Source organism: Anarhichas minor, unplaced genomic scaffold (genome assembly GCF_050575085.1).
Source record: "Anarhichas minor isolate MPS153535 unplaced genomic scaffold, ASM5057508v1 ptg000024l, whole genome shotgun sequence".
Taxonomy (NCBI): Eukaryota; Metazoa; Chordata; class Actinopteri; order Perciformes; family Anarhichadidae; genus Anarhichas; species Anarhichas minor.
Genome location: NW_027466470.1, coordinates 5,292,014 through 5,314,567, shown reverse-complemented (window position 1 = coordinate 5,314,567; position 22,554 = coordinate 5,292,014). Strand labels below are relative to the sequence as shown.

General features: G+C 40.5%; 1 protein-coding gene across 2 annotated transcripts; it reads left to right on the top strand.

Annotated features, from left to right (window-relative positions):
- The first annotated feature begins 5,100 nt into the window (after positions 1 to 5,100).
- Positions 5,101 to 16,947, top strand: rb1cc1 (RB1-inducible coiled-coil 1). Of its 2 annotated transcripts, XM_076097129.1 has the most exons (23): positions 5,101 to 5,452; positions 6,407 to 6,524; positions 6,618 to 6,744; positions 6,842 to 7,012; positions 7,183 to 7,385; positions 7,620 to 8,067; positions 8,153 to 8,323; positions 8,400 to 8,584; positions 8,755 to 8,941; positions 9,031 to 9,112; positions 9,225 to 9,289; positions 9,401 to 9,504; positions 9,982 to 10,108; positions 10,233 to 12,163; positions 12,343 to 12,517; positions 13,012 to 13,120; positions 13,341 to 13,632; positions 14,450 to 14,501; positions 14,593 to 14,640; positions 15,052 to 15,110; positions 15,316 to 15,443; positions 15,708 to 15,778; positions 16,039 to 16,947. In XM_076097129.1, the coding sequence occupies exons 2-23, from the start codon at positions 6,454 to 6,456 to the stop codon at positions 16,114 to 16,116; spliced, it is 4,884 nt and encodes a 1,627-aa protein (XP_075953244.1). In that variant the 5' UTR covers positions 5,101 to 5,452; positions 6,407 to 6,453; the 3' UTR covers positions 16,117 to 16,947. The 2 variants fall into 2 exon arrangements, with proteins under 2 accessions (XP_075953244.1, XP_075953245.1); XM_076097130.1 differs by lacking the exon at positions 14,593 to 14,640.
- The last annotated feature ends 5,607 nt before the right edge of the window (positions 16,948 to 22,554 follow it).

Here is a 22,554-nt window from a genome sequence, read left to right as displayed (position 1 = left end):
GTCTGAGAAATGATACATTCAGCAGCAAGAACAACCTGCTGTTTTGAGGGTTATGATCATTATTTGTGGGTTTTTTCACAATTTAACGACGCATGTTTTATGTGCCTCTGCGTGTGATGAGGGAGATCTACTCAAATCTCCTGAGGTCACCGTTACAAAGCTTTTTATTTTTTTAAAAGTCACTGTCGACAATATGGTCAGCATCTGAAGACAGCTGACATATATGCCTCTCTTTATGTAACAATGAAGCAACATACTGCACACCTCGTGCTGTGTGTATTATCTTCAGCCTTCTGCCTCCATCTGTTGACCAAATTTGGAACTCCCCCCCCCCCCCCCCCCCCCCTCCCTCCCTTGCGAACACATTACCACGCTCATCCTGTTGAGCTCCATCATGGCCTGTAGGTGATCTCTGCTGATGAATAAAAAGCAGCAGGAAGCCACAAGTTGAATTTGGTGGATCTCAAAATAACTTGCAATAACTCGACATATCGGATTATCTTGCAGCTTGTTGGTCTTTGCTCAGAGCTTCATGCTCTGTGCAGTTACATGGATTATGCAGTTAATTCTCAGTATTTATTGGCACATGATAATGTTGGCACTGCTGTTACGTATTATGTAATGAGGGATGTGACACAAGATGAGCCTGCAGGGCTCTCCCTTTTTTGGCGAATGGCCGACCTAACATGTTATAACAGTAACTAGACCGTAGAACAACATGCAATCCAAGCCGTTTCTCCCACAGTTATACATATCAGACAATGTAGGATATCCAACATTTATTCAAAGAGAGTGGAGTTTAATGAGGTTCTTAGACATTCTATTTTAATACACAATGTGTCATTTACAAGTAAAAGCGCAAATAAACACTAATAGAAAAGAGAGTGAAGACTGTGTGAAATTACAATAAACGCTCCATCTCATCTTTTTTTATCTGAAATTACTTACATTTAGGTTTGAGTCTGTTTCACTGAACTCCAAAATGACCTTAGTTATTTGAGCTTTATATCTCCCAACTGACTCGTTAAGTATCTTTCTCCAAATGATCTGCGAGAGCTTGTGAGAGCCGCCCCAGGACACTGGAATTCTCCATGAATACCAAAGCAGTCGACTTTCATTGACACCCAGCGAGACAAAATGAGGGAGAGCCACCATTTATGAAACCTGTCTGAATTATTGATTCAGAGGACTGAACCTGAATTACTAGCTGTTTTTTCCCTTCATTTTACAAACCCTCGTGGCCAAAACCCGCATGTGAGTCTTTACAAAGGCCCCACTGTTCAACACGCCCGGTCACGCAGCTTTACTGAAGACAAGATGGAGCCAGTGTCATTATTGTGAATGTACCCATCAACCACAGATGACCCCAGAGAAACATCCTCTGGCAATATGTACCGTACACGCTGAAGGAAGTCAAGATGCGTTGCTATTGATCAGAAAATAAAGTTGCATAAAATGCAGCGATGGAATCAAAGGAAGAGCTCTGATGACATTAGAACTTCTCGTCCTCCCAACTGGAGCTTAGTCATCCTAATAATTCAAGTATTTGTGATGAGTTAGAACAAAACAGGCAGTGATATCCTGCCAGCTGACCAGAAAACACACATGAATCACTATAAATATGCAGCTGTGCCTCTCTACCCGTCACTTGACCTCTATATTGTCATGAAGTGATGCCAACACTCAGTAATCATACATCTATTATCTTTCCTCTCATCTGTATATGTGGGAAGTGTTTTAATGCAATGCACCGCTGAAGGATGACGCAGCTGAATTTGTTGCATAATGACAATAGATTATTATTATTGATTATAAGTCAAACAATGCTCCCTGTTGGAAACGCCATAGACTGACTTTCTCATCGTTCATTTCCTGTCTGCGTTAGTTTCCATCTTTCCTGATGACACTCGTCTCTCATTTGATGTTTTTAAAACTCTGGTTGCCACTTGCAGTTTTCTTTAAAGTGAAAATAATGACTCTATTGTGTTTGTAATTGTGTGTTTGAATTGGTTTTGCTTTTACACTGTATGTGTCGTTTCTTGTACGAATGTCTCGTTGTATACAAAACGACCAGTTTAAATACAGGATTAACAAACTAAACTGTCACCCTACTTACTTTTGCACTTGTGTATACAGCGTATTAGAGCCGTGGCTCAATTTCTTTTCATTAAACCTCAGTTTTACAGACGGCAGTTCTGTTTCTTCTTCTGTTAAATGTGGTCATTAAAGTCTGGATGAACAAAAACCTGAATATGCACTGTGTCTCTTACTTCCTGTAGGTCTTTCACACAGGGTTTAAAATACATAATTTTATGTATTTTAAACATTATATGCAATTATAGACAATTGCATATAACAAACATCATAACCCTGTTAAACATTCATTCATTAGAGCAAAGACGGCCTTGGCTGCTTAATAAAGGACAAAAATGTGTTGATTTATCAGGGCAAACTTTGCATAAGAGACATTATCTCATGAGCAAACTGAAGTAACTGCAGAAGAAAGAGATGAGTCCCGATTAATTCTCCTTTATATTGAGGCCCTCTAGCGTGCCATCCAGACACCTCCGCTTTAACCACCATCTAAGGATGTCACTGGTGCAGAACAGAGAGCCACAGGCCTCCTCTGAGGGTTCACATAGCTGTGTCTGGATCAGACCAGTGGCCTCGCTGGCTGCTTTCTAAAGAGCTCATCTCTCTTCTTCTACTGTTCAGGTTCAAGTTATTAAACCATTTCAAACACACTGAACAAATGACCCAGGGTCACCCTCTTCACCACGCACTTTAATGGAGTTCATTTTCAGCGAGGAAAATACGTCTTTCCAGAACTGGCTGCAGATTGCATCTGTGTTTGTCTACAGGATATTTGTTTTCACTTCCAAGATGTACAGGCTATTCTGCGTTTGATTATAGCCGAACCTGGGAACAAATAACCAATGAATATTGATTCAACAACGTCACGTTTTTGTTTGTAGGAAGAACAAGTTTGGTCAAAGCGCCCCAGAAGCTCTCACAGATGTTTTGAAACTCAAAACAGTTCACAGCCGAATCTAAAACATCAACAATGAGCTGAAAGGAAATTCTACGGCCTATTGGATATATTGCTTGCTGCAAAGCTGTGTTAAAAGGTGTCACCTTTGAAAGTCCTGAGATCTTAACCAGAATGTAAACTTAAGCCTAATTGTTTCAGAATAGGAGGCCTTACTTCTGTTTGGGCTTTTGATTTCTGTTGTTGGAGTTTTATAAGAGTTAAAAGAGGTTTAAAAGAGGGTCAGACCTTAATGGCATCGAACTGACAAATCACTATGTAGGATAACATACTGTTCATTTCTTTGTCTGAGAATGACTTTCTTTTTGGCAACCAAAGGAATACATATTTGCAAAGCCCATTTGCCATGTAATATATTAAATGTGTCTTTATTTGGTGTTACAACAATGCCTTATGGGCATTTTGGTGTTTAGTCATCTCCATCAAATGTGCAAAGCTCAGTTTGTAAATGGTTTAATCAACCCTTTATGGAAGTTATTTCTTTATTTGCACCTCTCAATAGGAGTGTTAGAGAAGAGCACAACGGCAGGGATTTGAACCCTGATCCTCGTAAAGAGCTGTTTCCTATTTACATTGTTGGACTGCCGCTCATGTTACATCATCAGGTTATTTTCTAGGGGTTTAGTGACCTCTTGAACGGTGACTTTGTGTACTGTACAAGAGTTCACTGTAGGTAGCAAATACGAGACTTTCTGTTGCAAGATGATTGTGTGAGAGGTAATGAGAAGAGAAAGAAAAAGGAAACACCCATTTGATTCCATTTGATGTGTTTGGGTTACTAGATGATTGCGCTTCACTGACATCTAGGGGGAGTTTGTATTATAGAATATTACAATGATTAAAAGCATTCAAGTTGGGATGTAAAAATTGTGATGAATGGATTGCGTCCTGTAAATAAAAAATAATACTTGTGGATAAAATTGTATTGATTGTTTGTTTGGCTTGATGTCAAAGATGTCTGGTTGCATTAGTGTCTCTTCCTCTGTGTTTTCTTTTTTTCTTCAGATTATCAAAAGCAAATGAAAATGAGTTGCTGTAACTTTAAAAGGGTGTTTTTTTAATATATGTATTTTTTGACAGTTAAGAAAATATTCCCTTTCTTCAGCTTTTGTGTCTTAAACCACAAACATAATGTCTGGTAAAGAATATATGAGACAATGAAATGTTTTAGTTTAATAAAATAACTCTAGAGCGAGCGACAACCCCTAAACTACCTCCTCTCTGCAGCAAAATAGGATCCTCCACACACTGCAGACTTACATTAACCACACCCCTTCTCATGTTGCAGCAAAACACTCGACGTCGTTTTTTTTCTGTTATTTTCCCAGAATACACCTGGAAAAGTACAGTGACGAACGAATATACTGGTGGGAAATGAGATACCTTTTTAGGAGCTGAATCTTTTGAACCTATTCACTGGGATGGACATTTTTATTTGTTGATCTACTTTATTGATCCCAGTAGCTTTATAGAGCATGCATGCAACAACAAATTAAAAAAAAATATATATATATATTTTCAATAAATAAAAACATGGATGTATTGGTATGGATTATATCTGATACTATCTCTGAATTTCATGCTTTTGAGAGGCTGTTAGTTCGGACTTCATTTAAGACTGGATGTTGTGTTGTGGCTAACCAAAAGAATAAGTGAATAAATAAAGGAACATCTTAAAAATAAATATATATCTCCATCGACTAATGTTTACACCTAGCCTCAACGAAGGCATGGAATGAAGCAGAACAGTTAAGATTAACAATTTCTTTATGATGGTTAACGTTACATTCAAATCTAAAAATTAAGAAATTAGACACATGTAGCGTTAGTTGAAAAGACCATTTAGATAAGTTAGGTACCTACAGTTTTTATATTTTATGTAACCTAATAAAATAATGAAATATTTAACTATGCATTAGCATATGAATCTAGTTCAAAAGGTACAGTATTTAACTTTAAATACATTAATAAAAGCCATAGCCTATGTAAGCCTAGCTTGCAAAACAACTGCTAAATTAGCTTTCAGTTGAACGGATCGTTTACGAACTACCCATCAGCAGATGACAACAACAAAACAGACTGAGAGGGTGTTAGCGTAGCTAGCTAACGTTACCTGAGATAAACAACTGGTGGTTTTTGTCCGTGTGTTACACCTTCACGGCTGGAGTTTTGCCAAATTAGACATTTCTTTTTTGTACAGCAAATATGGTTAATCTGTGTAACCAGCCATGGTTCTGTTATTATAGTCTAGCTAACGTTAGCTAAGTAGCTTTGCTAAGCTAAGCTCTATGTATGCCAAGCTAAAACTGGTTAGCTAGCTAGCTTAGTTGCTAGCTTGTTAGCTAGCCAACTCGCCTATAGTCGAGGTGGAGACCAAGAACAGGGAGATGCGAGCAAAGTGAGGTAAGGCCAATGAAATCGTTTATTTAACTAACTCAATGTGGAATATCGTCCCTGTGCCAATATAAGTCTAAGCAGGTGCTGTTGGCTTTTCTTTGATAATCTAATTACGTTTGTCAAATTCATCGACATTCAGAAATAGCTGTCCTGCGCTAGCCAGACAGCTGTGTTAGCTAATAGCCAGTTAGCGCAGTCACTGGGTTGTTATTGAACAGTTAACAACTGCCACTGTAACCATGACTAACGGGAGGCCTCGAGATTAATGGCAACGGTTGCGTGCCAGTGTTCTCAGTTCGTTGAACATAATTTGATTACTCGGGTAACCCGTTAGGATTCTAGGCCCACAAACGGTTATTAACGGCAATCAGCTAACCACCGACATCCTCATAGTCTGTGATGGACACTCAGCTGGTAAACATCAACAGTTATTAGTGTTTTATTAGCGCTACTCTGTTTGATTATTATATCTTTAACTTGGTATTTTATCGGAGTAGCCATCTGGTGCGACGTTCTCCAGATAAACGTGTCCACAAAGGTGGACTGTCCACTTCTTCAGTCCGTTTTGAAAGTTTTCCTTTGTCTTACATCATACCAACATACAAGGTGACTCAGCTAATAAGATAGTTATACAGTAGACAGGAATTTGCAAGTGCCCCACATGATGGGGTAGAAGAGGATGAAACCTTTTGTTAAAGCGTATCATATTCATGATCTAAAGATACAGACTCTCACAATAATAGCCTTTTACATATGAACATACATAAATACAACATAGTCATAATAATACCTGTTACATATGAATATACATAAATACAACATAGGTATTCATCAAGTGGCGTTGTGGTTGGATTAACTGGCAGCATCCGCTCTCACCAGAACTTATTTAATCATAGTAAGGAAACTCAATCAAATGTAAAGATGATCAACTATCTCATGTTCATGTTTGTTTGTTCACAGGGTGGCCTTGAAGATAGGCAAACGCGAAGACATCTGGGACATTCAACATGAAGTTGTATGTGTTCCAGGTCAACAATGGCAGCACATTAACATTTGACACTGATCTTGCCGTCCAAACGTAAGAAACTGGCCTTATACCAATATTAGTGGGAAATAGTGGACAGAATATCTTGGTTGTTGTGGTCTAAATACATTCTTCCTTTTGTTTCAGTGTACTGGAGCTTAAACATGCCATCCAAGCCAAATATAAGATTGCAATTCAACATCAAGTCCTTGTTGTCAATGGAGGGGAATGTATGGCTGCAGAGAGGCGTGTCTGCAGCTACAGTGCTGGCACTGTGAGTTTTAATTCATTAGTGTGTGTTTTACTGGCTTAATGGTATTAAGGGTTGCATTTGTGACAAACACTACTAATGTTTTCCTGTTGATCTGTAGGAAACCAACCCCATATTCCTGTTCAACAAAGAGATGATCTTGTGTGACCGGGATCCAACGATCCCCAAAACCACCTTCTCAATTGAGAGTGAGATTCAGGTTAAAGTAGAGGAGTCTCTACTGATGCCAGCTGTCTTTCACACTGTTGCCTCTCGAACACAACTTGCTCTGGTAGTTATCTATTTATTATTTTGTTTTTAAAGCTGCTTTTCATTGTTTTGGAAGGTGTGCCTGTCATATGCACAACCTTTTTATGAGATTAACTCATAAAATCATTGTATCCAATCCATTGACTATGGAGTGCTCCTAACTTGTCCTGACTGTATTTTTTTCCTCTGCAGGAAATGTTTGAAGTTGCCAAGAAACTTTGCTCTTTCTGTGAACGATTGGTTCATGATGAACACCTGCAACACCAAGGCTGGGCTGCCATTATGGCCAATCTGGACGACTGCACTCTGTCTTATCAAAAGTTGCTCATAAAATTTGACACTTCATACACAACCTATCAACGTGACTTGGAGGAAATTAAGGTCAAACTCTCAAAGTAAGTGTTGGCACAGAGAACATGCTATTTCATACTTTCCTAATCTTATCCAATAGTTTTGAAGTAATTACTGCATATTGCCTTTGTTGACATCGTAACTATTCAGGTTTATTTAATCACAGTCTTGGCTCAATTAAATAACAGTAAATAAATCCAAGTTATAATGTATTTCTTGCTTAAAGGAAATAAGCCCGATGCACTTGATGTCATAATGACCACGTCTTATGATTGCAGGTTAGGGACATCGGTTTCCGTAATGGCGAGGATACCTCTGCTGGAATGTTTGACAAGACATAGTTACAGAGAGAGCATGGAGAAGTCCAGCCCAACCCCAGGAAAGGATTCAGATGAGACCGAAGGAGAGAAATCCACTGACTCTGTGCTCTGCGCTGATGCACAGAGGCCCCCCAAGTCATCAGCGTCCTGCTCTGCTGCGGGGACGGCCACATGTAAGCCACCCGGCGACCAGGGAACAAATGAAATGACTGACAGTGGCGGGCTGAGAGCTGCACTGCTAGATGACGACGACGACGATGATGATGACGATGATGATGATGATGATGGGCCAGAGTTCACCAACCCGTGCTGCTTCAATGTCACACTGTTAGACTGGATCAATGTGCAAGACCGACCCAATGATGTGGAATCGGTTGTGAGGAAATGCTTTGACTCCATCAATAGGGTGAGTCACGGACGACGTATGAATAGTGTTCTAAATTTACAGTCATAAACATCACCAGTCTTTACTGAAATCTTGTTTCTTTCAGCTCGACCCTCGGATTATTCAACCCTTCCTGACAGATTGTCGCGACACAATTGCCAAGCTAGATAATCAAAACATGAAAGCCATCAAGGGGCTTGAGGACCGCTTGTATGCTCTCGACCAAATGATTGCAAGCTGTAACAAGTTGGTGAATGAACAAAAGGAACTTGCTCAGGTACGTAACGTAGGAGATGAACACTATAAAATGACTCTCTATATTTAGTTATGTGCTCACGTATTATCTCTCGCAGGGATTTCTGGCCAATCAGAAGCGGGCTGAAAACCTGAAAGACACATCTGTTCTGCCTGATTTGTGTCTGAGTCACACCAACCAGCTGATGATCATGCTGAACAACCACAGGAAGCTGCTAGACATCAAGAAGAAGTGCACCACTGCCAAACAAGAACTTGCAAACAACCTTCAAGTCAGACTTAAGTAAACACTGAAAACCACGTCTTCCCCAATTTGTTTGTTAGACTTGTTGAATAGCTCACTGCTCTCTGCACACAGTGCTGCTGTTGGCTTGTTCTATTGAATTTAGGCTTAAAGTCAAGTCAAGAGAATCATGTCTGCAACTCCTAACAGTGCTAATGCTTTTGCATCAGATGGTGCTGCTACGTGATGCTTCATGCAGACCAGGATGGGGAGAAGCTTCAGGCTCTGCTCAGACTCCTGATGGAGCTGATAGAACGAGTGCGGGTGGTGGAGGCCCTCAGCACGGTGCCCCAGATGTACTGCTTGGCCGTGGTCGAAGTCGTCAGGCGAAAAATGTTTATGCGCCACTACAGAGAGGTCAGTGCTCATTCTGTCAGACACGGATTCAAAGAGGTGCAACAGGAAGCCACTCCTGTTCTTTAATCTTTTAATATCGTTCTTTTCAGTGGGCTTATGCACTTGTGAAGGACGGGAAGCGACTGTACGAGGCGGAGAAGTTCAAAAGGGAATCCTTTGGTAAACTCTTCAGTAAGTGTTTGTTGAAAGCTCAGCTGATTGGAGTCGTCACTGTGGAGCACAATGTGCTTTTGAAATAACAACCAAGATCACAGGTTTGATCTATTTGCTTATTTCCTTTCAGGGAAGTCTTTCCTCAGAAATCGTTTGTTTAGAGGACTCGATTCATGGCCTCCAACATCATTTTGTGTAAGTTACAGTTTAACAACAGTTTGACCAAGTTGGTATTTACGTGTATATTATTTCAACTGTATTTTAAGGGGTCTCCTCTTTTGCTTTCTTTATTATTATTATTAATAGACACGAAAGCCCAGAAGGTTTGACGACGAACTTCCAGACATCTCACTTGATGACCTGCAGTACTTGAAATCCTGTTGTCCTTTAGAGGTGCAGCCTTTCCTGATGTAAGTCACTGTCCTCAGTTATTGAAATGTGTCAGATATAATCTAATAATTATGTAACGTGACCAGAACTATCCTACGATGTGATCTGATCAAAACATACATTTGGAAGTTTGTGTCCACTTCTAAATCAAATTAACAGAACGGGCGGCAATTTGTAAGACTTTTGATTGTGTTATCACTTGTCTCACAAGTAACCAATCGCACTGGGTTGCCTGGATGAGGAAGCTGTGCAGGAAACCTTACACCTTACAAGATGCAGGGGATATGGAGGCTGTTTATTCTTAAGTTGTTGTTACAGCTGTAAATAAAATCATTATTTATGAAATGTTATTGATTGTGTTGGAGCCTGATCCTGTGGTGGGGAAATTGTGCTGACTCTTGCAGACCTCTGCCATAGATCTTTAGTACTAAAAGAAAATGTAGTTTTGAATTCTGTCCTTAACGTTATTCCTAATATTTACTTTTTTTTTTCTGCAGGGTTCCCACAATGTGTGACTTCGAGCCTTTAAATCGGCACGTAGAGACGCTTCACCGGCTGGTCCAAGCTGCACAGAGTGTGGATGAGATGTCTCAAACTATTACTGACCTGCTAAATGAACAAAGGGTAATGACCGCTTGATTAACAACCTTCATTTGTGTTATTAAGTCGGTACGAATGCAGACACGCTGGTTACTGGATAAAGATAAATAGTATGATTTTGCTTTTCTCTCCCTTGCTGTCTTTGCAGATATCCTTTAGTCAGAGATCCGCCGTGTTCACCCCACAGTCTGGAAGCGTACCTGGGACCACGACACCGATGTCCTCCAAAACCCCGTCCTCTCTCAACCTGCAGAGCCCCAGCTGCCAGCCGCTCCATGTTCCCATCATCCCAGCCCCGCTGGAGGACCTATCCCCAGACAGCATCGACGCACAAACATTTGACTTTGAAACCATTGGCCACCCCAACATGGATCCGGTCCTGCAGCAGGGCTCCCTTGACTTGGACTCTCTAGCAGAGAGCCCCGAGTCTGACTTCATGTCTGCTGTCAACGAGTTTGTGATTGAAGAGAACTTGACCTCTCCGAACCCCATCAGTGACCCCATTAGCCCTGAAATGATGGTGGAGTCGCTGTACTCTTCAGTCATTAACGCTATTGACAACAAGCGCATGCAGGATACCACCATACTAGAGAGGGAGAACTCGAGGATCACTGTGCTAAAACAAGTGATTGACAAGTACCGATCCGCTGCAGAGGAGTCCCATTCAAACTTCAGAAGTGTGAAGGATGATCTCCATCACTTGAGAGGCATGGTTTTAAAAGAGCAACATGACTTTGGCTTTGTTTTGAGAAATTTGACCACAGAGGTGAGCAACATTGTGGACAACATTTGCCAAACCCAGAAACTGGAACTAAAGGAGGAGCATCAAAGTGAGCTCCTCTCCCTTCGGCAAGAGCTTGAGAAGCAGGTTCAGATGCTAACGGAGGAAAACCAAGTAAACCAGAGTATTGTCAGAGACGTCCAGCACGCGATGCTGGAGCTGGAGGGGCGAATGGAGCGCAAAGAGAAAGAACTCACTCAGCTGGAGAACGAGAAAGAGCGATGGGCCCAAACGGAGAGTCACCAGACGGAAAGGATCCAAAACATGGAGCAGATGACGAGCGATCAGACCGAAGAGATCAAGACGCTCTCGGCCTCGAGAGACTCTCTGACCAGCCAGCTGGAGAATCTGCACTTTGAGATTGAACGTGGAGAGCAGAAGATCCGGCAGGAGTTGGAAGTTGTTGAGCAGTCTCACTTAAAAGAGATGGAGGAGAAAATGAAGCAGGAACATGCAGCACAACTGGAGACCCTTACCAAGGACAACCAGGAGGCTCTGGAACATCTGGCTGCCGAAAATAGTGCAAAGTTAAGTGAGGCAGCCGAACACCACGCCACTGCACTCAAAGAGAAGGAAAACCAAATTAAGGACGCGGCGGCTCGTATTGCTGAGCTCGCAGAACTCCGCTGCAAAGTAGAGGTGGAGTTAGCCCTCAAAGAGTCGGAGGCAGAAGAGATGAGGCTCTTGCTTGAGGAGGCTAAGATGCAGCAGGCCGAGGCGGTGGAGTCCCAGGTAGAGGCCGCGACCAAAGTCCTCAGCGAAGAGCTGGCAGATATACAAAAACAGCTTCATGTGAAAAACGAGGAGTACGAAGTGGACCTGGCAGAGCTGAGGAGTCTCATGAGGATTGAGAAGGACCACTGCATCTCGGAGCTGGTGGACACGCACGAGGAGGAGGCTATTTTGTCGCGGAACGAGCTCTCCTCCCTGCAGCGGCAAGCCCACGACGCCGAGAAGAACCACGGCGAGCAGCGGGAGAAACTCGAGCAGGCTTTTAAGCAGCAAGCGGCCGCTCTAAAGGAAGAAAAAGAAAAGCAGTTCAGGAGTTTCCAGGAAGTGGAGCAGGAATTGAGGACTGTTATCAGCAATTTGCAGGCAGACAATGACCTGCTCTCCACAAAAATAGAGCAGGACAGACAAGCGACGGAGAGAGGTTTAGAAAAAGAAGTGGCCTCGGAGGTTGCATCCCCAGATGCTTTTAAAGAGTTGGAGCAGCAGAAGGAGGACATGGAGAAGAGACTGGTCGACAAAATTAGACAGCTTGAGGACGAGCTTCATGGGAGACAATCCTCCAAAAGGTAAATGTTTGATCACACTGGCAGACGCATTACATGTAGAAATCTGGAGCCTGATCCTGAATGAATCTGCTCACATTTACATTGCAATGACCCATTGCAGAACTATTTTGTTTTTGTGCTTGTATGTCCACATGATGTATTTCTTTTGTCAGAATTGAACTTGATTGTGTGCCTCTCAGTGATGAAGGGTTGCCGCTGCATGCTGAGGAGCGAGCAGATGCCGGAGCACCTCTGTCTCTGGACTCGGCCCTGCAGCAGGAGAGGGCCAGCCTGCAGAACCAGATGGAGCTCCTGGAGAAAAGGAAGAACGAGGAGATGCAGAACCTCAAGACATCACAGATCGCAGAGCAGCAGGTTTGTGTTTTTGGGCTGTAAAATAGGCGGGAAAAGTTACGTGTCTCGACTATTTATTTACTGAAGATCGCCGCCATGATTGATGGCGTATCACTCCTAATAATGGGAAACAGTTGACTGCTTGAACATAAGTTCATGTCGTGAAGTGTGGATGCTTACCTAAGTGAGTACTTGCTTTGTGAAACCTTAAATGTTTAATGGATATCGACACCGTCACTCTCTGCAACTTCCATTCCAAGTTAAGCATCACACATCAACAGATCAATCTTTCATTCATTCAACTGCCACTGATGTTGTTGTTACTGGGTATTAAAATGATGAAGAGATCAGACATAAAAGTCAAACGGAACATTAAAAATCCACAAAACAATTGAAACTCCCATGTTAGAACTTAGCAATTGAAAGGCATCCTCTCCAGTCATTGGTGCTTTGGTATGAAGTCCCTGTTGTGACCGAAATGCTTGTTAACCTCGTTGTTCTTTTGGTTCCTCTAGACGAATTTCAACACTGTTCTAACCCGAGAGAAGCTGAAGAAAGAACAGATCATCAACGAGCTGACGGAGAAGTGGAGGAAAGTTACCCAGCAGCAGGAGAAGGACAAAGGTGACGGCTGTTCAAAAAAATATTATAAAAGTCAAAAGAAAAGAAGCCCTTGACACAAATTGTGTTTTTTAACAAGCTGCTCATATAAAAAATGTAATCTAGGTGATAGCGGGCTTAAAACATGAGCTCTACTACTTACTGCCGTGTTTTAAGAACAGCCACTCTGTGAGGTTTCATGTTACAGATCGACACGTTTCTTATTTATCTCGACTCATTGCAGCTCTGATCGAGACGCTCTCCGAGGACCGGGCCATCGTCATGCAGGAGAAGAAACACTTGGAAGAAGAGCTGAACCGCCTGCGCAGCACTGCGCTGGTCTCGTCTGCCTTCTTCCATCCTCACCCCTCAGCTCAGGAGCTCACGGAAGCTTCGGCTTCAGCTCGAGCTCTGCACGTTGCCGGGCCCTTTTCCTCCGAGCACATGGCTGAAACCGACAGACTGGCCTCTGTGGCGGCCATTGGAGATGACGAACAGGTTGATTCAGCGGTGGAAGCCAGCATGGTGACAGTCCAGTAAGCATCTTTTCTCCCATGAATATCGTGTTGATAGTTTGTAATGTGGTGATTGGGATCACACAGAAGAAAGCAGACACATTTACATGCCTTTGCCAGCCAGTGTCTTTGTCCCTGCTCCACTCTTCTTATTGTTGAACCAATGTTAACACGGTACGAGTGTCTGTTTACGAATATGTGACACTGGTGAGAGAGCTTCCACAGTTCAGAGAGGAAAATCTGTGTAGACGAGAAGCGCACAATCTGTCTTTGTTATGTGTTGGAATTTTACCAATCACCTTTGGACTTTGGTGTTAAATACACACAATGCAAATACACACACGGCTTTACCCTCCATCAGCTCTAATCAGAGCCGCTGAAACACAACAACAAGTCCTCATCTTCAGTGCAGCTTTCTTCTAACACCATGCTGCCTGTGAAAATATTACTACAGACATACTTTGTCCATTCAGAGGTTGAGAATGTATGTTCTGCATCATAACAATGTTGCTTTTACAAGAAATTAGTTTATTAAGGCCAAACTAATACATTTACATATACACACATTAGGTTGAACTATTTCCTCGACAGGATACGAGCTTAGAAAGATTCCTGCACTTCACTTATTACTTGTTCTGTATCTTCAAGCACAATATTGTGTTGATTATAATAATTCATTTGTTATATACAGTAAACCCAAAGCAAGCTTGCAACAGTATCGAGCCTTTTGTTACGAGGACATGGAATTGGATGCCAGCCACTGACAGAAAGGGACTTTGCATTATTGGTGACATTTTTCAGAGGATATTAATCAATAATGTGATGTTGTCTCTCGTAGTGACAACGTCCTGATGTCGGAGGAGAAGCAGCGGATACTCCTCCTCGAGAGGGTAAATAGAAACACCGTATTCGTCACATTGCATTTGAGAGAACAAGATGCTGTTTCTGTCTCTTATCTGTTTCATCTGATATATGTTTCAGACTTTACACATGAAGGAAGAAGAAAACAAGCGCCTCAGTCAAAGACTGGTCAGTTATTTAATCTTATCTCTGTGGGCTATGTAACGCCGGCTCCACTGGGTGGCAGTAGCATCAAAGAGTACAATCCTGACCCAGGAGGCCAAAGAGCTCAGTGAAGGAACAGGATTCTTTTAGGAAGAGTGTCATTAGAACGAGGAGAGGGATTCAATTCAAACAAAAACGTATATTCTATTAAAAAAAGTGTAAAATATACTTCTGTGTTTTTGAAAAAACATTTTACAAAGAGGATCAAATAAAAATGAGAGTATAATGCAGTAAATAGGTTATAAATGCTAATACTAGTTACTACGCCTATGTCTTGTAAAAGCCCAATAAGACGAATGTTAGAAGTCATCAAAGTCCAGCGTTGGTAACCCTTCAGTGTAACACGTGTAACGTTGCTCTCATCCTCTTCTTCAGATGTCTCAGAGCATGTCGTCTGTGTCGTCACGGCATTCAGACAAAATCGCCATCAGAGAGTAAGTGGATGAAAAAACAACACATGTCCTCCGCTGTATTTGTTTTCAGCTGTTTTCTGTTTTTAGATAAAACTGACCACCATGACATGAAGTGTAATTACACACATTGTTGTGTAATTACATTCATTTGTTGTCTTTTTTTACGTTATTAGTTTGCAGAAGTCTTTGTAATCTTCTCTTTTGTGTCTTTTTTTTTAAAATTCAGTTTCCAGGTAGGCGATTTGGTTCTCATCATCCTGGATGAAAGGCACGACAACTACGTGCTGTTCACCGTCGGTCCCACCCTCTACTTCCTCCACTCGGAGTCTCTCACTGCACTGGACCTCAAACCAGGTCAGCTGCTGGAGTGTGGACATTTGTGTTCTTTATTTTACTGATGAAATAATTCTGTAAAAGTTGATTTCATACGTCAGGCAGGAATGGATTTATAACAGAAACTGTATGTAGACGTGTTGTCAAAAAACGGGTTAATGCATTATTTTTGTTTCAATTTTCTTCATATGCTTTATGTGACACACACACACACAGATACAGGAGGATTTATTTGTGGTTTACTGCGTGTTAAACGAGTATTTGTCGATTTGTTTTGTTGTTTAGCATCAGGGACCTCAAGACGGCCGTGGGTTCTTGGAAAGGTGATGGAGAAGGAATATTGCCAGGCAAAAAAGGTACTGAATCTGCCAAAAGTTCTGAAGTGATTTTTTCAATTTGTGCTCTTTATGAATATGTAAGAACAAATATCCTTACATAACTGAAGTGCGGTCTTTTTTTACTGATCATTTCCACACATGGATTTGGATTTATTCTTTTGATGGCGTTGGCTCGATCCATGTCGGTGAAGCCGTTCTAATCACCTACTGTGTGCACGACTTGAACCATCCTGTCTCACGAAAGCCTCTTTCCTTCCTTGTCTCCTTTCCTTCACCAGGCACAGAACAGGTTCAAGGTTCCTTTAGGAACCAAGTTCTACAGAGTGAAAGCTGTTCCGTGGAACAGAAAAGTATAATAGCCAAGAAATGAGCTACAAATGTATATTTATATTGTTTAATTTTTGAACAGGAACTTAACATCATAATTCATAACTTGAAAATCAAAAGACCTTAAAAATTTAAAGAATTTACGATAGTGATCATGCGACTTCTGGTTTCAGTTCAATGTCCCACCTGCTACCACCTCTTTGTTTTCTTTTAAACCCAGATATGTTATAGTAGACCAAATGCTATTAACTCTATTAGGGCATCGCTCTAAACACGGTGGCATTACGCCATTCGACCTGTGTGTAAAATTGAACAAAATTTGGATGTTAAATATTAGTTCTCATTATCAACATTTGTCCTTTTGTGGAAAATACGGTGTCATTATCAGCATAATTAAATACAAATATACATTTATCATAAATGTTTATGGAGGAATGTTCATGGCATGCATATTGATATATTTTCTTTGATTTACTTATCCAGATAAATGTTGTAGTTGGAAACGTAGTGAATGCTGTTTGTTACTCACAAAGCAGTGTGGCCCTCTGTCGATACTGACATGTACATTATGGCTGACGTCTGGAACCAGGCGTCTTTGCAATCCTTGAAATGCACTTTCAAAAACAATGCTTTTTGTTGATTTGAAAAGGGAAGTTAATCGAGCTGTCAGAACCAAGTAAATATATCAGCACAAACTTCTCACGATCATAGAATATTGATATGTAGAAAGGAATACTTTGTGACTGTGTCTCATTATTGGACGACGTTGTACATTATACATTAAATCACACATGTAACAATAAATTACTGTATTGTAAAAGATAGAGTTTTGAAACAATAAAGGATTGATCCCAAACATACTCTGCTGGTTTTATTTTTGGCCATTTATTGTTTGAGAATTATATGTAAAGCTAAAAACATGTTTATTAATCATTAAGGTGTGAAACGTTTTCCCGTTTCCTGGACAAAAACTAATTTACTGCTCGCAGACATTTGCTAATTTTCACCAAGATTCACTCTCCTGCTGAGATTTCTGCATTAACTAACTAATGAGAAGCCATTTTATTAAACGTTATTATGAAGTCAAATAAACACCGTGACTTTTAGGACGTATATGATAAAAAGCTTTTTAATGATGGTTTTTTTAAATGTTCTGGGGGATTCAGGAGTCAATGTGGAATAGCACAGTATAGTGTATTCATTTGATTTAGCGTTTTTGCTTTTGTGGAAACATTAATGTTGGCACGCTGCTGCAGGAAACAGACTTCAAAAAGGCTTCAAATCGGGGCCCAAGAACGATGCGGCCCTCATGGAGAAGGAAGCCCACCAACATCACTTTCCCAGTTCACAGCGGGGAGCATAGCAGCTCTCTGCCGAGCACTCTCTACCATGTGGGTCTAGGGGTGTTTTAACAATGTTTAGCTCTATTTTCTCCATTTAGCATAAGCCTGTTGTCACATTTGGATGGCTCCTTCATAAATTGATGGTGTGATTCCTACAATTTCGGGACAGGCCTGAATGACAAAATATGCAACACAACATTCGATACCGAGGTGGCTGGCAAGCACCAACCATGTGCACTGGACAGGCTCTTAGTGTAAATGTTTACAACCCCCCACTGAGCTCAGTGCTGCTGGGAGTCACTCTCATCAGGCTGAATGGGATTTAACATTGCCATGTGTAGTCTCGAGCTAGCTCCACCAATAAAACTGCCTTTGACTGGCTGACAAACTTATTTCTATCACACTTGACTACAAATCTTCAGTGTCATAAAACTAGTCGTTGTTAAACTGCATGCATAGCAACTCACAACGAGGTCTGAATATCTCATTGTGATATTTATATAAACAGGATTTTATGATATAATTTAACAGGAATAGTAACAATAGTAAAAAAAAAAAAAAAATGCCGTTCTAGCTTTTAGATCGCAAGTGTTTTCCAAGTAAATACAAAAAAATATATAAATACAAACTGAAAATAGTTAGCCACAGAAATTCAGATATAAATATATATGTTACATATGTATTACATTAGGGTATAGCTTACATATACACAGACACATGGAAACATATTACCCAAATAACATTTGAATAAGCCTTTCGATGAAAATTAATTTAAAGGAGGATACTGATTTTGTAAGTCTGTAAGTAAGAGTTGAAGCATCGTAACATTAGAGTTTTAAAACCTGTTCTAATGGACAAGGCGGTATTAAATGACACATTATATTAATGCACTTCTCCTATAGAGTTGATAGTACTGAGGACTGTAAGACAAAATGTTTCTTTTACACAAAGGTTTTTTACTTAATAGTGACGTTACATCAGCCCCTAACATTTAACACAACTTCATACTCACTTTATCTTCCCACACAAGTTAATTCAAATGAATCTCTTCTATCACTATCATGCAAAAAGTTCAAAGGTAACCTGAACTTTCTTATGTAAAAAGAAAAGCATAAATCCATCACAAACATACTCTAATAATTGTGTATGAGGACAGGTATCTGAATGCCGCTTTCAAATGCCATCAGCTGAAATCCAAAGACACATTAGAATGGCTTTTCTTTGCTTGTCAACACATGCTGGAGGCACTAAATTAAGGTTTAGACGAGTAAATGTGAAATATCAAAAAAACGGTGTCAGGGACAACTCACAAAGAGTGTCATACAGTCTCATATCTTGCCCTTTGTCCCCGATATCCTCTGTATTTGAAGATAATACACAAGTTGTATTTGATTTTCCAATATCTCTGACACTATGCTAGATAGACGGAGCTGCAAATAAACAAGCATTATTTGTAGGGTAAATATATGCATGAACTTCAAATGATGGATAAATGAAAAATAAATGGGAAAGCCTTAACATAACATTTATATTTTCGAAATCGAAATGGAACGAGTGTGTTGAAGAAGAGCCAAGAGGCATTAAGGCTGAAACTGCAAACCAAGGAGTAAATCGACTTAATGCCATCACATTTCCACCCTATTCATGCTTAAGAAAAGGGTTATGGAAAGAGATTAGGTTATATATCTGCTGTCAGGGACTGAAGAGACCAAGAAGAGAACTTCACCTAAACAGAATGATGATCAAACAGACATGCTTTAACAGACATGCTTCATAATCTCATCCGGTATTGTCTCCTCGCTGCCTTGACTACAGGTTCAGAAGGAAATCTTAGACAGGGGCAGATTAAATGTGTGATGAAATGTCTGAGAAATATGTGAGAACGCGCAGTATAAGGGATGGTTGATTTTCTACCCACATGACGAGCATAATCACTATTAGTAACACATATCCACATAAATATGATAATTCAAATTTTAAACACATTTATTGGGTTCATATTGGAAATCATCACCATCTGATGGCATAGTTTTATGGATAATTACCGCCAAAGAGATAATGCAGCATATGAAAGGAAAGCTTTGAGGCTTCTCCACTCACTGGGAGGAGAGTGCGTAGGTTTAGTTGTGCATCTGAGCTGTACCCAAAAGGCAAATATGGGGAAAGTTGGGTGACAGGCATCCAGGCTCGTGGTTAACAATATTGCATCTGCCGAGCAGGAAGTGTAGGATATAACTAAACTACGTATTTAGAAAGAGGGACAATTATTTTCACATTAAGTTCAATTCCATCGGTAATCCTTCCAAATATAGATAGAACTATTGCATTTCCACTAGAAAATAATTATTCAAATACCCAAGAGTGCAAATCCCATTAATATAGTGCATGACAGTTCTTGATTTTCTACCACAGAACAAAACGGATAAGAATCCAGTCAACATTAAAAATCTGTTGTCTTATTTCGCTAATGCCGCTTTCTGACAAGTAAATAATCAATGCAAATAGTTCTGAAGTGTCTGAAAATAGACGGGCAATTTAAACTGTAACTAACAGCCGTGCAGTTTCCAGCTGCAGTGCAGTGTTGAGGAAATGACACCAGCTTTGATGGGTTGTATAGCTTTTGAGATGAGCCTCTTTATGCCGCTTGCAGTTCCATTATGGCTTTGTTCGAAAGCTTGTTTACCTGCTGATAACATACACTGGTGGATTCAGGAGCACCGATCCAAAATCTGCTGCCAAAGTCACTCAAGTCTCATTGTACTGCAGGAGGAGAAGAATTAAATGTTTATGCGGAGGGGAATGCAAATGCTAAATGTGAAATCAAACTATGGGACCAATAAGGGATCAGAATAACTTTGCCAAGGTTTTATTTTTAGCCCAGTTGCAATGCTAGCTTTGTGGAACACTCTTCATTTTAGCCTCTGTGCATCTGTGTGCTTAGGTTTTGCTCAGTGGAGGAAACGCTGTTCCAATTTTACAAAAATGTTCAAACTGTAGGTTATTATTTTTGCAAATGGGTCGAGCAGAACATAATCGGATTCAATCATGCTGCATATTACTTTAATTAAACTGGAATAACCTGCCTGGTTGAGGAAAAAATACCTGATTACGGTGCCGTTTGTCTCTGATAATATTCAATATCAAATAACCAGCAGATCAAAAACTGCTCATCAAATCTCATCGTTGTACATCACTTGAATATTTTTTGGATTTCACTGTTAGTAAAGCTATGGTCTCGGGTCAAAGGAACAGCCCCTTGGTTTGCATATTAAAGAGGATTTGGTAGACCTCTGTTAGCCATGCATCCCCATGCAGGCAGGTCTCCAGGGGGCCAGCAGGGCCCCACAGACGGGCGACTAGGGGGCCAGGTGACCCTGTCTCTGAGGTTAGCAGGAAACACTAAAGAGGGATGGGCAGGGAGCTGAGGAGCCACTGAGTGCGAGTGTGCAAGGCTGGTGATGGCAGCTGTCAATGGTTTGGAAGGAGAAGCAGACAGATTGTGCGTTCTGTTGGTGCAGCCAGTTCGCCACCTGGCAGGCTTTTCCTTGTTAGAACTTCTTGCTGTTTCTGTTCTCATCAGAGAAATGTTTTTCCTCTTATCCTCCGTGTTCAGGGGAAGTTAAATTTGTCAAAATGTTTAAAGATGTTTAGTGAAATGCAAGTGTTTAAAGTGAGCGCTGTGCATTCAACACAACTGCTGCTGCTCTTGATTTTTATAGAATATAGTAAAAAAAATGTCAACCTTGCTTTGGGTGATGATTACATAATTAAAATAAAATAAAATCAACCAAATACAGAATTAGAAAAATGTGGAAGGTATGCAAGGTGTGACGTTATTTAACTGTGTTTGTTAGGAAAAGGGGGAGTGTTTTAAGGGGTAGGATTTACTTATAAAAAATAATCTGTAACTTTCAAATCCCATCATAGCCGTAAATACTGCTCCGTGTTGTTCACTTGTTAAGAAGAAATGCAAACGTAAAGCATGAACAGCTTAAAAGTACATTTAAAAATCAAATTTGGCAGTCAGTCCTTGTTCCAACAGGATTAAAAAAAAGTCTTTCATTTGATATAAATATATGCAAAGAGAGTGGTGTGGTGATCTGGGTGCCAGAGGTGGTGCTTTACTCTGGATATTCTGGCTTGGGCCTGTAAGGGACATAAATTAACATGAATTAACACATGCATGCAATAAGAAAATAATTAATTCAAGTTATCAGTCACCTCTTCCATTCCAGGAATCTGATTGACAAGATAAAGTAATGTGCAAACTGCTTTTCAAAGCTAACAGCCTGGAGCACCCCTCCTATTAGTTAGTCATTCCCTCAGTATCACACCCGGAATCTGTCATTTCACAATTTTCTCCTATAATGCATATGTGCCGCTCTCACCACTCCACTACAGCAACTGCCATCTAACAAGTTGACACAGAGAATGATACAATTCACGTCCAGTATTCAGTTCCATATACCGCAAGCATCTGAGGCAGACGGGTCAAGAATATGGTACATTCTGTTCTCTCTCAAAAATCGCTTTTCCAGGACTCTAGAGAAAGCTAGATGAAGCTCTCATGATATCCTTCACCTAAGATGAGGTTTTTTTAAATGATTTAAAACACTCACCAGGTGTAAAATATAATCTGTATTCATGAAATTATGCAATATTTTAAACCCGTCTATTTTTTCTAAATCTTACTGTAATTTGCGACAGTCGCGCAAGTTTTCATTTTAAACCAGCAAGTGTCTTTAGATGCGCTTTCTTTCTTACTAGACCTGGCAAAAAGTAGTTGACACGTTGTCACATAACACTCACACAATAAATGTGCATTCACATATAGCATGTAGTGTTCACAGTAAGATTGGAACTCAGAGGCATGAACGAGAAAGCTCGACTGTTTGAAACAGTTACATTCCTCAAGAAACATGTTGCAAATGTGGTGCGAATGACTGATATGGAGATAGTGTTTGCCAATAAAATGTATCTTGTAAATTATGACAAACCCAAGAGAACGAAAATGCAGTTCTGCCAAGTTCACAAGAGTCTGAATGTATAGGAAACCCTGGAGTGTTTGTGAATCAACATAATGGCATTAAAAAAAATGTTTTTATAAAGAATTTAGTCATTTGA